Genomic DNA, 15,684 nt, shown 5'->3' with positions numbered 1-15,684 from the left:
GTAAAATACTTATGTTTTCATTCTGGTATTTTTCTAAATCAATCTTGAAATTGTATGCATCTAATGTTCAAATCACTTTATCACATGATAGCAGATGCGTACAAAATTAGATGCTTATACACTGCTGGTGTGATCTCTTTAACTGTGCACATTCTTACTTGGCTGCAAAACTTCTTTCTAGAGAATTAGAGTGAGGTTATTCCCAGAAACAAAGGTAATCCAATATCTGGACGCCATTATTAAAGAAGCAGACAGGCTGTTATTGTTCAAGCTGTTATTTGTAGAAATCCTTTCACAGTCCCATTGTTGGTGTCGTTTGTGGCAATAGAACTAAGCTACTTTAAGCCTTTTGGTTAATCTCTGTACTTGCAGTTTATACTCTCTTTGATCAGGGAGTGTACTGTGGTTTCAAGGCTGCACTCAATTCTGCTTCAGAGGCTGAACAATGATGTGCTGTTCTCTTTGTAAACTGATCCCGCATCAGAAAATATGATAACGTTCTGAGTCCTGACCAACCAGAATGATAAGTGAGTTAACTAAAAGAATGTGCTATTATTGTTCATTGAAGTAAACTGGCTTATGTTATGTGATTGTGCACCGAAAATTCATGGCAGACTAGCTATTCCCCTAATTATAAACATTTTATGCCACAACTTACACGCTACCAAATCCCATACAGATCTTGGTATATATAATTTATATAGAACATTAGACAGCGGTTATGCTGATTTTACTGCCACATTCTCCGCGTTATATTGATTTCTTATATTGCAGTGTGTTACTGTTCATATCTCCCATGAGATACAGGGAATCATCATCGCAGTAGTGACAGTAGTATTGCAGCAATCCTTCAGGGATACACTGATACGTAGTTCTACTCGTTGCTGCCTCAAAACACAAGAAATAATAATTGAGGTCACTTGTGGACTTTGGGGCAAGGATGCTGTTGTCTGTTGATGAGGTTCCAAGCGATGTACACGTAGTGCTGGTTATCTCACATCATTTAATCCAAAATCACCTTGAGGCCGGATTTGTACAATTTATTCAGATAAGGGGGCCTATACTATGCAAAATAATAATTATGTGCGTAAATTTTAATGTTGTGGTTTTTGCTGTAAACATGCATCAGTTGAGTCAGAATGCATCCAAGTACTTTAATTGATTGGAAATAGTTCTTAGACAATGAGTGATTCCATCGTGTAAAATCCCTATGAAGATGATGTATTTCTTGGACTGTATACCAAGAGCATTAAAAGTTGTGTTTGTGTTTATAATTTTATATAACTTGCCAAGAGCATAGAGCAATGCACACTCGAACAACAAAATGAAGGAAGATACATCAAGAGAGCCAACTTTGGAATAGAAAGACGAGGAACGTGCCAAAGTGGAAGTATGAATTTATGTGTTCGGATTATCGAAAGCTGCAGTGGTAAAATCAAAATGTGCTATTGAGCTTGGAATAGGCTGAATAGCTGATGCTATTGAAAGCCATGCAAGCTCCATGACGCTCTTATAGCTAGCCGCAACTCTGAAGAGTGATCGTTCTTTTCTTTGCCGCATCATGAGGTTCGTAGTTCATTACCAAATATTCAAAGAAGTCCAACAAAAAATCCGAGCAGGCCCCAGAAGTTATGCACAAACACCTAAGTCCCACTGCCTACTAAAATTTGGCAGAAACAACATACAGTATAAAGGAATGAAAGCAGGTCAATGATTCTCAATACTACTTGGAGTGATCTCAGTAACCCTGACCGCTAGAATGATGGATCGTAAATATGCTGGTGTAATTGACACAGTTACTTTCCTATGGTGATGATGTCCCATACTATCACAGGAAAAGAGAGGATATTGCAGGAATGGAGATATATATGTTCTTGAGGAAGCTGGCTTTAGTCAACATACAGTCACACCTATCAGTGATACCCAATTTGTTATCGAGGCTTTTTTTGAAAACTTGTTGGAATTGAATTTCTGTTTCAATTTCAATTGTATTATCAAGTTATACTTTCTGGTTTCTCTGAAAATAAACCTCTGAAAATTCTAATTCTGAAGAGAAGTGAATTATTAAGTGAGGGATGTAATTTTGAAGTTTTTCTGGTAGTACACTTGGAGGCTATCAACAAGTTCAAGTTCAAGTAACTACCTCTCATTGAGTAAAGTAACATTCCCCTCAGAAAATCAAAAGTAAAGTTACATTATATCAACTGATCTCGGATCAAAGTAATGTACTTGTATGGTTACATGTAGTTGATGAGTTATTACTGCATCAATGACTAAGACCATCTCCTACCTCTCTGAAGTCTGAACTTGGGTAGTCTGTGGAAAACTGAGGGCAGGACTTATTGGTCTGCTTGTCCCACATCCATACAGACAGAAGAACTGTTAAGTGCGAGTGATATAAAATGAAGCATCCTTGCAACAAACTGAATCACGGAGCCATGCGTTGAGCACATAGCGAACTATTCTTTCGCCTTTTACTAAAGAATACCGTGTGCGCGGCGCTTTAAGTGGCATACGCCTATTTTTGGAAGGGTGCACCTCTGTCGGTGCCCCTAAAATCTAGATAAAAGTCTTATCTGTAATTGCCTCGCAGATTCTGTTCGAATGATAAAGCAGATGTTAATCGCCTTGATTTGTACGACAGTACTGATATTCTCTGGAGAATCATGTCTGTAGATATTCTGTTTAGTTGGTAATGCAGTTCTGGCTATCCAATGATATCAAGTTATTTAGATATGTAAAGACACTGGACATGTGTCATCCTCAAAAATTGATGGTTGAAGTTATTGCCTTATTAGCTTCACATGTCAATGTAACTACTGTGGTTCTTGATTTGCATCTACCTCGGTTTAATGTGGAAATTAACTGCATTAAAGCTGATCTTGCCTGAGCCTACTGAAGTATTTTGGCAACATTGCATAGGATTGGCGTTCATTTACAGATACAGGGAACAATCTTAAGCTAAGCAGGCCATCTCTAGTGAGTCTTAAAAGAAGGCACGCTTATGCTGTGAGCATTCAAGTTCGAGTGTTCATACAGATCCAAGCAAAGACTTTAAGAAATTCTTTTTCCTCAGGTTGAGGAGCTGTTAAGTGAAACACCTAATCTTCATCATAGACTTCAACATGCATTTGCATGAAATATTCCACTGTGTTTGCATGAAATTGGTAAGTGGTGAAATCTATGGCAAATACTTCTAGAGCACAACATTGCTATGTCATTGTGTCTGAGCCATATTAGATAACTTTGTTTGACTGATATAACTCTGAAGGAAGTATTATGCAGACTCATGTCTAAGGGATGCCATATGCCCATATCCAAGGACTTGAGGCTGGTCTGTTTTTGCTCGGAATCTGCATGTCAGCTTCTTGGCTGAAGTTATTCAAGTAGTTCTAAATTAATTTATTACTATTGCAGTATTGCTGCATCTGATTACCTGATTTTGTAGGTGAAGTTATTATTTATCTGCTTGCTCTTAATTATGTGTTATATTTTTGCTTTTTGCTTTAAAAATTATTTGCTACTTTAAGTCTATAACCGTTCATATTTTCACACGTCTTCAATTAAACAAAAAGAATGGAATGTGTACAAATTTTCTGGTCAATAATAGAAGACGAGATATCTAGCTATGATGTGGATATAGTTATCCAAGAATCAATATGGAGACGAAGTTCCCAACTGCTAAAGTAAAAAGAAAATAAAATGTATGTGCGCGCACATTACCTAGCTGCCCGCGCAGGCACAATTCTATGGGAGTGCAGCTGCTGTAACTTAAAAATTGAAATACCACAGAAAATTCTCAAGTGAGCAACTAAAAAGGGACTGTAAAGTGATTTTCCTACTCCATAAATGAGAAGCAAGCAAAAAAGGAGTGAGGTCTGTGGTGCTCTTGTAAGGCAATTTCACAACTACAGTATAACTAACAAACAATGAACTCCCATATTTAAAAAAAAAGAAGAAGAAAAACGAACAATGAACTCCGCCCTCATGAGTCATGAGTCATGACTTAGTCTATTATTGCATACCATCAGAGAAATGGATTATACACAGTAACGCATATATAAGCTTGTTAGAAAGCTGCCATTCTTACTGATGAATTCAAACAAATATCCACAGCTCCATCTGTATGTGGGATTCTCACTTTTCAATATGATGCGTTCATCTTCTATTTTCTGTTGATGCAGATGAGAGCCCTGAGTTCTCTTTAATTTCGAGATGAAGCCAAGGTGGTGTAGAAGACCATCTTATCTTTATACGGATCGGTTGTTTCTAAGGTACATTATAATAGCTCAGTGTCCCACATCACTGATATGAACAAGTGTGGAAGCCAATGAGACTATAAAAACGGATGCATGAGATGTTAAAAAGCATACCTTTCTCGGCCTTTTGGCTAAGATCAAGTGTAGTATCTGTTCTTATCAGTTTAATATCTGATATGTGGTCCAATGGATCACACGATATTAAATTAATTTTTAAGGGGTAGGCATTCTGGTAGCTTGCTACCGGGGCTTACGCGTGTCCCCCCAGCGTTGCACTACTGCTTCGGGCTGGCGCACCCTACCAACTGTAGTTTTCAAAGTTGTTCCCTTCGTGTAGTGGAAGTAAATATAATGGCTCTGCCCTAAAATCGTGAGACCCTCTCTTCGTTTTTGTAGCTGCCTGTGTTAATGAATGCCAATGGTGATATATAGAGGACTTAAAAATTAAAGTCGTATAATTTTTGAAGCATCATCAGTTTTGATCTTCCTTGTGATATATGTACATATATAGGAGTTATTTACTACTGATATTAGCTGAGGTGCGATCACATTTGTGTTTCAGTGATGCCGGCAGAAGATATACATATCATGAAACTTCACGTCTTCAAATATATAATTAATATTTCAGTCACCTAAATGACCTAATCATGCATGATTGTTGATACTGATGATATAGCTGATGTTCAGTTATAACACAATCAGCTCTGAATTCACTACGCTATTGTGATCTCTCTAACTGCTCATTGCAAAGTAATCGTCACACTCGGTGCTTTCTAGAGAACTGCAGGGAAGCTATTGCCAAAACATAGTGAACACGATAAACACGGATGCAATTATTATTGATGAAGAAGACAACATGATGTTGGTGTACATTGCCAAACACACAGGTGATAGTTTTCTTATTTTCTACTTCAACTACTTAAGTACTACTTGTCTTCCTTCGTAGTTTGTGGAAGCTTTACTGACACTAATTTGTGCTTCACTGTTAATGTATAACTTGTGCTGACAGAACTGCTAACTATGAACTTTTTACTTTTTGGATAATCTGTCCTTGTAGTATTACTCTAGTGTATCCAAGGCGTCTACTGTGAACCAAAGGCTATACTTGATTCTGCTTCGGAGGCTGATAAAATATGTGCTGTTCTTTTTGTAGACCGATCCACATTGTTTACAATTTTAATTCTCCTCAATTCTCATTTCTGGTTCCGCCACCTATCCCTAAACCTAGGAGTAAAGAAGAGCATTTTCCGTTTTATCATCAATATATATCGTGTATAATCTTATTTAATTTAAGATGACGTTGAGTTATAATTATAATCTGAGAATACTGCATTTTTCTTTAGCTTGTCAAATTAATACAAAAACATTGTGCTGAATACTATACCTGCAGGCGTGTTGAAAATAACAAGAAAAAATGTTTTTTAAAAAAAATGTGTAGGAATTATGTATATAGGTATGTCAACGGTGAAGGCATTAAACAAGTTTCACCTGGATCAATGGGCTATCAAAAATGGTTATGGCCTTAGGTTTTTTTTTTATAAGAAGAGACAATAATTTGATAAAAAACAAAGAAAACGAAAAGAAGAGACAATAAGAATGTAACGACCCCAAAATTTTGAACATAAAAGCTCAAAATATTAAAGTCGTGAAACACCAAAACAATCTCAACGAGTCGAAATCATTTTAAATGCACAGCGGATCATTACTGAGTTCACAATACAACTCATACAACCAATTATTACAAACCAAATTATAATTTGACATTACATAAAAATGGAAATGTAATAATCCTCGTAATCTCTCACAAAACCTACAAATAAATCCTCACAAGTTCTCACACACAAATCCACAATAGAAACCTCACCACAAGCAGGATAATGAACAACTTCGAGTCTTCGGAGTCGTCCCCCAATTTCCTCTAATCAACACCTGCGTAATTATCCCCTACACCATCAAATTGGTGCACCGGGATTGTAAACACAAACCCGGTAAGCTTATAGCTCGTATGAATAAAATGAAAATATAACTCGCATAACAATATATACGAAAATCCACAAATTCAACAAATATAAATGCACTCATGAGTCAATGGACGGCCCATCTGGTTGTCCCAAAAATATATGAAATGAAAGTGCTCATGAGAAATCGGGCAACCCTTCTGGCTACCCAAATACATTTATAATACGGGTACTAATGAACGCTGGTACACATCTGTTACCCCTCACGTAGTACACCGCCGATATTGGGCAACCTCCTGCTACCCAACATCCAAAAATATGAGTACTCATGAGCCGATAACCCATCTGTTACCTCACATGCAGTACTCTGACAGACAGACTACAGCTCTAACTGTATCGTAACTTTCGCCCGGCCAAAGGCTAGGTTCCGACATGCCAAACACGTCCGAAGACAAAATGTTTTAACTCCATGTTAAAACAACGTACAATAATCACACCTCATATTGTACAAATTAAATCACATGCTCGGTATATAAATCTCATCATCAAAATGACATCATCACGATAAAATCATAACAGTATATTATATAGCAAACTATATATATATGTACCTATTTACCATTTATACAATATATATATAATCCGCTATATCATATACATGTCATATTTCATAAATACGTCCGAAGACAAAACGTTTTAACAAACACATGTTAAAACCACGTACAATAATCACACCTCATATTGTACACATTAAATCACATGCTCGGTATATAAATCTCGTCATCAAAATGACATATTTACAATGAATTCATAACAGTATATAATATAACAAACTATATATATATGTACTTATTTACCATTTATACAAATATATATATATTCCACTATATCACATACATGTCGTATTTCAATATTTAAAACTATTGCAAAATCTTGAATCTCCGCAATGGTAGATTTGTAAATATGTGAGATTTTACTCACCTTATCAACTCGAGCGTAATTCCACAATTTCCGAAGATAATTTATTTCCTTGATTTATTGTTCACCTTGAAAAGATAAGAAAAGAATTTAGAAACGTTTCGTAAACCTTTAAATGCCGAAACAGTAATAATCCGTTACTGTTTAGCAATTTCTGGTTTTTACGAATTAACTGTTTAATGAGTACTATTCACTATATACTATTCACATATTTACTATTCATGTATTACTGTACAAATACACAACTATTACGTATTCATGTACGAGTACATACGGTTTACGTATTTCTGTACATATAAATACTATTCAAATGTACATACTGTCTCAGTAAATAATAATTACTTAATTACCCTTCCAAAATTACTTTTTATATTTACTGAAAGTAATTTACATTTACATTTACCGTACGTAAATCACATTTTTACATTCACCGTCGTAAAAAATAAACTTTACAATTTACTGTTTGAATTCACTGTTCACGCGCCACTCAATGTGGCAACGCGTGGAGCACACGCGCTGAGCCTAGGGTCGGCTCGTAGCACGCCACCGCCACGCCAAAACCCTTCTCCTTTCCTCCCCTCTCCTCCCTACGGCCTCACGCCGCCTCCTACCCCCTCCACGCACCTACACGCGCCGCCTAGGGCGGCGGTACCCTCTCCTTCCTCCTCCCTTTCCGATCTCCACAATCTCAACTCAAAATCATCCAAAATTTTACACCAAGCATCACAACAATCTCAATATACAAACCCTCACCTCAATCGAAGCTTTGAACCGCCGATTTTGTCGTCGGAGTGAGATGAGTCACCGATCGTGTCGATTCCTCGAGAAGGTGTCATCGCGTCCCCTCCTTCGATCGTAGGTGTTGCAGGGGTTGAGGAGTGATGGAGGCGCACCTGCGCTGCACCCTAGCTCCATCGGAGAAGAGCTTGAACGGCGGTGATTCGTAGCAGGGGACGGGGGTGCGTCGACGTGACGAACGACGACGAGGGAGGGCACGATCTTCTCAGGGTTTGACGAGGAGGGCCGTGCGAGGCTTTTGAGAGGGGCGGTGTGTGACACGGACAACGGGTCGGCGAGATCGCCGGCGAAATTTCTGAGGGAGGGGAGAAAATCGGGGAGAGGGCGAGAGAGAAGAGAGAGAAGGTGGAGGGAGGCGCGAGGTAAGGGTTTCCAGAAATGGAAACCCTAGCTCCACCACTTATCTATTTATACAAGTTTCTAAAATCGAAAACAACTTCTATCATTAATAACTTTTACATACAACGTCCGATTAGAATGCGTCACTTATTTACAAACTCGTATCGACGAGCTCTTCAACTTTCGTGAAGGATGTTTTCGCAACCGAGCGACGGAATAAAAGTCGATATATACGTTTGGAAACGTAACGTTTTTCTAATTAAACATTCCGAGAACGTTTCCGTTTTCATTTCGTAAAGTCGAAAAAAAAAAATCAAATTCATTCTAATTGAATTTCACAACCTCATAGAATTCAAATCAAAACCAATTACTGTTTCGAAAAAAAATAGGGTTATTACAAAGAAATTAAGAGAAGACTGATAGGGTAAGTCCCTCTTTAATGAAGGTGAGAAAACTATGTGATGTTCACATGAGTAAATCAAGCAAATCTATTGCTTTGGTGATCCATTAATTGATGGAGCTGATTTTATTGAAACTTGGAATAGCCTTTGTTGAAGGTAAGAAACAAAGCTACAACCTTAGGATGGTAGGTGGCTGATTTGTTTGGCAAATAAAGAAAAATGCGTTGATGAGCATGCCAACATTGAGCATGAATCTGTTCTCTATCATTTTTATTTTCCGTTTGTGGTCGTGAGTTATTTCGATTTTTATTCTACAGTTCATTCTTCCGCATTTCAAAACAAAGACAGCAAGAGATACAATGCGTATGGCTTAGGTTGAAGACCTCACGGCTCACGGTACCCTGCCTAGATGATCTAAGAATGCTTATCACAGCCCTCATAAATACATATCTAAAGCTCACCTTTTACGTTTACTTCTCTTAATAAAACATTTTCCGACAGTAGTTGCGAGGGTAACAAGAAAATAAGGTCGGCCTACTGAACATTTTAATAATGCCATGTTATGTTAGCGCATGGAAAATCTTAACTTACAATAATAATTGGTGGGTGCAGATTTTTAGGCAGAAATACTTGAGGGAGGAGAACTTTTTTGATGCTAAGAAAGGGAATTCTTGTTCCGCAGCCTGGAAAGGAGTACTGTAAAAGTGTACCATTGCAGGTTAAGAATAATAGAAAGACAATATATTAGTAAGGATGAATTCAACAAACGGTATCCTAATTATTGATAAGCCATGTTTCTCTGTATGTCGCAGCACGCTTTTACTAGCTCTGCTCGGCTTTCTCCCTCCATTCTACTTTTTTTTGTTTTCTTTGGTTGTGGTGAAAGAGTTTGTCTCTCTTCATCCGGTTAATGGCAAAAATGAGTTGTCGTTTATCTTATCGGGTCTGAGCACCGTTGTCAGAGTTGGACTTCCATACCTCATATTTCTTTTTCTTTTTTACTTTGGTTATGATGTCATCAAGCATCTATATTGTTGGTGATTGCATGGTTGTGACACAAGACCCTTTTATGGGCTATGAAGTTGGATCTATGGGGGTCTCTTGGCTCTTGGTGTTCTGTTTAGCTGGATTCTTTATATGACAATAAATCTGACGATCACTAGGGCTGGATTGGTTGGTATACCAGTCTTAATTTTCTAATACCATATACCAACCAATATATATTTGGTATGAAAAATCCACAATTTATACCAACCAATAACGTTGGTATACCAATTAAGTGGTACGGTTGGTAATGAGCTTGTACCAACATATTTAAGACCCTAAAATTTAAAGGCCCAATCCAAATAAGTAATAACAAATAAGTGAAATAGCAATAGAATTCCAAAGCCTTATATAACTTCAACCAAATTACCAAATACAAAGTCATAAATAGAAAGCCAAAGTCCAAATAGTTAAACTGTTAAAGTACTTATGAATTCTCAAAACAATTGAAAAAATAAATGATAAGTTTAAATGCGATATATGTTGACATGTTGTAAGCAGTGATGATGCTACTGATAGGTCTAAGCATTTGTACTTGGAAATTCGATTGAATCGATTCATTTATAATTAAATAAAAAAATTGAAGACAAGAAAAAGTGTGTACTTAAGAAAGAAACTCAGAGATATTAGATTAAGGTTAGTAGATTTATACGGTTTTGATTTATTTTTTAATAAATCTACGGTTGAAATTTAAAGATATATATATATATATATTTAATTAAATAATTTAATATAATATAAGTTGGTAGGTACGATATACCATGGTATATGGAAAATCTATACCACTTACCTACCATATTTTTAATGTTCGTATGGTATACTATACCATATACCGTGTACCGAGTATTTGGTATACTACCATATTTGGTACGGTTGATATACGAATTGGTTGTGATGGTTTTATATACCATTGCCACCCCTAACGATTACTCTATCAGGTGTTTTGGCTAGTGTCGGTGGCGACATGGTGGCCTCAGTCTTTACGCTCTTACAAGAGGATGTTGTTTGGTATTGATGTTGAACGATTTGTACAAATTGTGTATTATTAATAGCTTTCCTTTCTTGTACTATAGCTATCAATCAGTTCTTAATCTCTAGGATCATATCATCTTTCCCTTGTAATCAGTCTTGTATAAAGGATACCATTATGTTCTGTATCAATTAAAATCAATCCATTCAGATATCTTCTTTTCAAGGATCCGCCACTGCCAACAATGCTTTTGAATAGCATTAGTCGATTTGTCTGCTGCTGATAATCTCTGCCGACAAGAGATGAAATTGAAGGGAAGCTAGTAATTCCGGAAGCTGTTGTTGTTGAATAATATCAGATCAAAGACAAACTAGCTAGCTGACTGTTAAATAAATGTATATATGTACCACGTGTAGATTGCAAAGATCTGCATTGACCTTCAATAATCTAGACATGATTTAAGAAACTGAAAAACTGTATATTTTCTTATAAATGCAACTCTGTGTAAGAAATCTCAAATGTCCTTTTACTCATCCCACATCGATCTCTCGGGAAGGGAAAGGTTGATGTTTTTAGAGAGTTTTGGAAGATTTATTTGGCGTCCAGAATCTTCTTTTTTTATCATACCATTTCTTTTTCGATGAAATACAATAAAATAGTGAAGAAAAACATTTACTGTACCCCATCTCTTATCAATTCATTGCATAATGATGATTGATTTAGCCTTCCTCAATCTCTTTTAAATACGTTAATTTGTTTCATGCATGACATTGCTCTAATGGTGGCTTATGAAGGTTTTGAGTTTGGTCCTCATTCTGGTGGTAGTAGCTGCGTGCTGTCGATTTCTTACCTCTACTTTGTAATAAAAAAATTAAAAAAGAAATATCGTCTTAAAATATTTAGTCCTAGTAACTTGGAAAAACTAAACATATCGACCTAGCTCACCAGTCCTAATTCCTACACTGACCCATACTAACCCTTGCATTATTTTTTTGAAGAATACTAACTCTTGCACATTGCATTTAAAAAAAAAACTAACTCTTGCACATAGGCGTAGCTAGGAATCATACTTAAGAGGGTCAGCCAAATTTTATTATGAAGAAACCAAAATCATTTCCGCGTATTTATTTTCGAGTATGAGACGATAATAAGGAAAAAAAACCAATAAAACTAACTTTTATTAAGAACATTATTGTACGAAAGACCATCAAATGATCTAAAGGAAAGTCTGGAATGTAAATATCACAACGAATGTATTGTTTCCATTATGTATAGATATATATATATATATTACATAATGATTTCATAAATTTATTGAAAAAGAATTGACGGAGATAATAAAAAATAAGAATAGGGAGGAGAGATACAAAGGGAAAATTTTGATTACAACAAGAAAAAAGAAACGGTGTATACATTTTTTTTTGAGAAAAAAAAAGTAGTGTCTTAAAATACATTCAAATAAAAAAGATAGTGGGGGGTTTGAACTCCTTACTTTATCAATGAGAGTTAAAAGAGCTAAGGGATTGTCGATTGATTTAAGGAGAGTTATTTGTGCAAGTTTAAGGGGTGAACTAATTTTGAGTATAAAAATTAGGGAGGTAAATTTATATATATATATCAGGGTTTAGGAGAACTGATTTTGGATGTAAAATTTAGGGGATGTTAAACTGAAATTAATTATATATATATTGATTTAGTAAATGTATATACCAAAAAAATAGAAAAATATCTGAGACCCCTTGTAAATCGGAAACCATGTGCAGCCACACGGTTGGCACACCCTTCGGGCCGCCCCTCGCTGCTTGATACTACGTACAGTTACCTACCCTGTAATTGGTTTACATATTAATCTTCTTTTTTAAACTTAATAATAATTTATAGAAACATGCAACACGTGAAAACTGAAATCTCATTTCAATCTAACTTTCCATATGGCTCAACTCTTATTCGGGTCATATATATATATATATATATATATATATTGGATGCCATTCTTATCATGTCTTTTCTTGATAAATCATTTTTATCATGATTGGTGAATAAGTTACTGTCAAGGTAAAGAAATTATTTAAAAATCAATGAACAAATAAACATAAACATGTGCGATACTTTTAATGGCTAGTGGGAAGGATCCTATTTCCAAATAATTTCTAAACAGTTAAATCTTGTAAAATCTTACTAGAAATGATGGACGACCAATTATGTACACGCCAATTGTGTGTGTGTGTGTATATCACCTGCTAGCTGGGAGCTTGAGACTTACCAAGAAAAATATGGTACATAAAAATGGGGTGCTTGCATTGGAACAGAAGGAAGAGGAGCTAGCCAAGGTGGAAATGTGGAAATATGCGTTGGGATTCTCGAAAGTTGCAGTCGTGAAGTGTGCCATTGAGCTTGGAATAGCTGATGCTATTGAAAGCCATGGAAGCCCCATGACACTCTTAGAGCTAGCCGCAACGCTCAAGTGTGATCGTTCTACTCTTTACCGCATCATGAGGTTTCTAGTTCATCACCAAATATTTAAGGAAGTCCAATCAGGCCTCAAAAGTTATGCACAAACGGCTCTGTCACGCTGCCTACTAAAATCCGGTAAAAGAAGCATGGCTGCACTTATTTTGCTGGAGAGTAGTCCGGTAATGCTAGCGCCGTGGCATGGCCTAAGTGCTCGAGTTCGGGGAACTGGCCTGAGTAGTCCTGCGTTTGAGGCAGTACATGGTGAGGATATTTGGAGCTTTGCAGCGGCTAATCCCGGTCACAGTAAGCTTATCGATGAAGCCATGGCTTGTGATACAAGGGTGGTAATGCCTGCAGTTATTGCAAGTTGTATAGAGGTTTTTCGAGGGATTGAGAGCATAGTAGATGTGGGTGGTGGCGATGGAACTAGTTTAAGCTTGCTGGTTGAGGCTTGCCCTTGGATTACTCGTGGGATCAATTTTGATCTTCCTCATGTTGTATCTGTTGCTAAGGAGAGTGACCGAGTTTCCGGTAAGGGCTTATCAGACATAAGGTGAGAGTTAGTAAATAAAGAGATAAGAAGACTTAATTTTTTTGGGGAATTGCCTTAAATTTCAAATGTGTCGTTTGAATTTGTCTCAAATTTTGGGCGACCGCCGACAATGAGTCTTATGTTGCCAGACAAAGAGTATGATCATCCCCAACGACGTCACCAAGAAGATGAGGGTCAAACATGTCAAGGTCGAAGGTTTGAGCAGCAACCTTACCGGAAATTCACGCCCAATCAATGTCGACTGCAAACCAGCGGTCGTCAACTCCACTGATATGTAGAAGCTTCAAATCATATCTGAGGTTTCGTTTGGTAAGAGAATACTCATTGTCGAAAGCCGGATTCCAGTAAAAAGGATCGACATCCGCACTTTTGGTGCAGTGCGAGCGTCCGCTCTCGATCGTCCATGTATATATACATTACAAAATGATTTCAAAAAATTATTGAAAAAGAATTGACGGATATAATAAATAAGAAGAATAGGGAGGAGAGATACAAAGGGAAAATTTTGATCACAAAAAGAAAAAGGAAACGTTATCTACTTTTTTTTTGTTGAGAGAAAAGAAATGGTGTCTTAAAATACATACAAATAAAAAATATAGTCGGGTTTGAACTCCTTACTTTATCAAAGAGAGTTAAAAGAGCTAAGGGATTGTCAACTGATTGAAAGAGAGTTATTTGTGCAAGTATTGCACTAGTATATATATATATATATAGCCCATATCTAAAGTGATGCTTCACTCTGAAATTACGGAGTGAAGTTCCAATTTTAGAACACTTTTCGGTCTAATTTTTTCACCATAAGCGATTCAATATTTAGGTATGTTATTCAAGATCATCTCTACAAAGTTTCATCTAATTTGATAATAGTTTGAGCTTTTAAAATTGAGATTTACACGAACGGTTCACGTTGAACCGTTTTAATTAATTCATTGATTTGATCTAATTTCAATACCTTAACGATGTCCGAATTAGATGAAATTTTGTAGAGATGATCTTGAATAGCATACCTAAATATAAAATAGCTTATGGTGAAAAACATTAACTGAAAGTGTGCCAAAATTGGAACTTCACTCTGTAATTTCTGGATATATATATATATATATATATATGAATTAATTCCAGTTTACCTCCCCCAAACTTTACACTCAAAATCAGTTCACGCCTAACTTTCAAATGACATTAAAGAAGGATAAAATTCATATTTTTATATGGATTATATTGATAATTATGCTATGAGACCTAATTTTAAAACTTCAGTGTTGTTGTAAAATTATCGGAAATTTTATTTTGGTCTTACATATATGATTTAAAGTCTTCTTTTGATAGTTTTTTTAATCATATTTTAACTAAAAAAATCTAAATTTTGTCATTATTTGATGTCATTTGAAAATATAAGTGGTGAACTGATTAAAATAAAAGTTTAAGAGCTGAATTAATTTGGGTGTAAAATTTAGAGAGAGTAAACTAAAATTAATTATATATATTGATTTAGTAAATGTATATACCAAAAAAAAATATCTGAGGCCCCTGAAAATCGGAGACTATGTGGAGCCGCACGGTCGGCACACCCTCCGGGCCGCCCCTGGGTGTTTGATACTACGGACAGTTACCTAGCCAGTAATTGGATTACGTACTAATCTTCTTTTTAAACTTAATAATAATTTATAAAAACATGCAACACGTGAAAACTGAAATCTCATTTCAATCTAACTTTCCATATGGCTCAACTCTGATTCGGGTCATATATATATATATATATATATATTTATTGGATGCCATTCTTATCATGTCTTTTCTTAATAAATCATTTTTATCATGATTGGTGAATAAGTTACTGTCAATGTAAAGAAATTATTTAAAAATCAATGAACAAATAAACATAAACATGTGCGATACTTTTAATGGCTAGTGGAAAGGATCCTATTTCCAA

The 15,684-nt window shown here is 36.0% G+C and overlaps 1 protein-coding gene and 2 non-coding genes across 3 annotated transcripts; all 3 read left to right on the top strand.

Annotated features, from left to right (window-relative positions):
• Nucleotides 1–2,434: 2,434 nt before the first annotated feature.
• LOC126785579 (U5 spliceosomal RNA) lies at nt 2,435–2,552 on the top strand. The gene has a single exon (XR_007671109.1). It is a non-coding gene; the product is annotated as a U5 spliceosomal RNA (small nuclear RNA).
• Nucleotides 2,553–4,369: 1,817 nt separating this feature from the next.
• Nucleotides 4,370–4,561, top strand: LOC126785546 (U2 spliceosomal RNA). The gene has a single exon (XR_007671076.1). It is a non-coding gene; the product is annotated as a U2 spliceosomal RNA (small nuclear RNA).
• An 8,420-nt stretch (nt 4,562–12,981) lies between these two features.
• LOC126784018 (acetylserotonin O-methyltransferase-like) lies at nt 12,982–13,758 on the top strand. Its single transcript, XM_050509529.1, has one exon. The coding sequence runs from the start codon at nt 13,021–13,023 to the stop codon at nt 13,756–13,758; it is 738 nt and encodes a 245-aa protein (XP_050365486.1). The 5' UTR covers nt 12,982–13,020.
• The last annotated feature ends 1,926 nt before the right edge of the window (nt 13,759–15,684 follow it).

Source organism: Argentina anserina, chromosome 2, assembly GCF_933775445.1.
Source record: "Argentina anserina chromosome 2, drPotAnse1.1, whole genome shotgun sequence".
In the NCBI taxonomy this organism is placed as follows: Eukaryota; Viridiplantae; Streptophyta; class Magnoliopsida; order Rosales; family Rosaceae; genus Argentina; species Argentina anserina.
The sequence above is the reverse complement of the archived record's forward strand: the minus strand, read 5'-3'. Positions and strand labels throughout refer to the sequence as shown.

What these genes read in the sequence shown, in the direction of transcription:
- LOC126784018 (XM_050509529.1), top strand. Translation starts at nt 13,021, where the DNA reads ATGGTACATAAAAATGGGGTGCTTGCATTGGAACAGAAGGAAGAGGAG.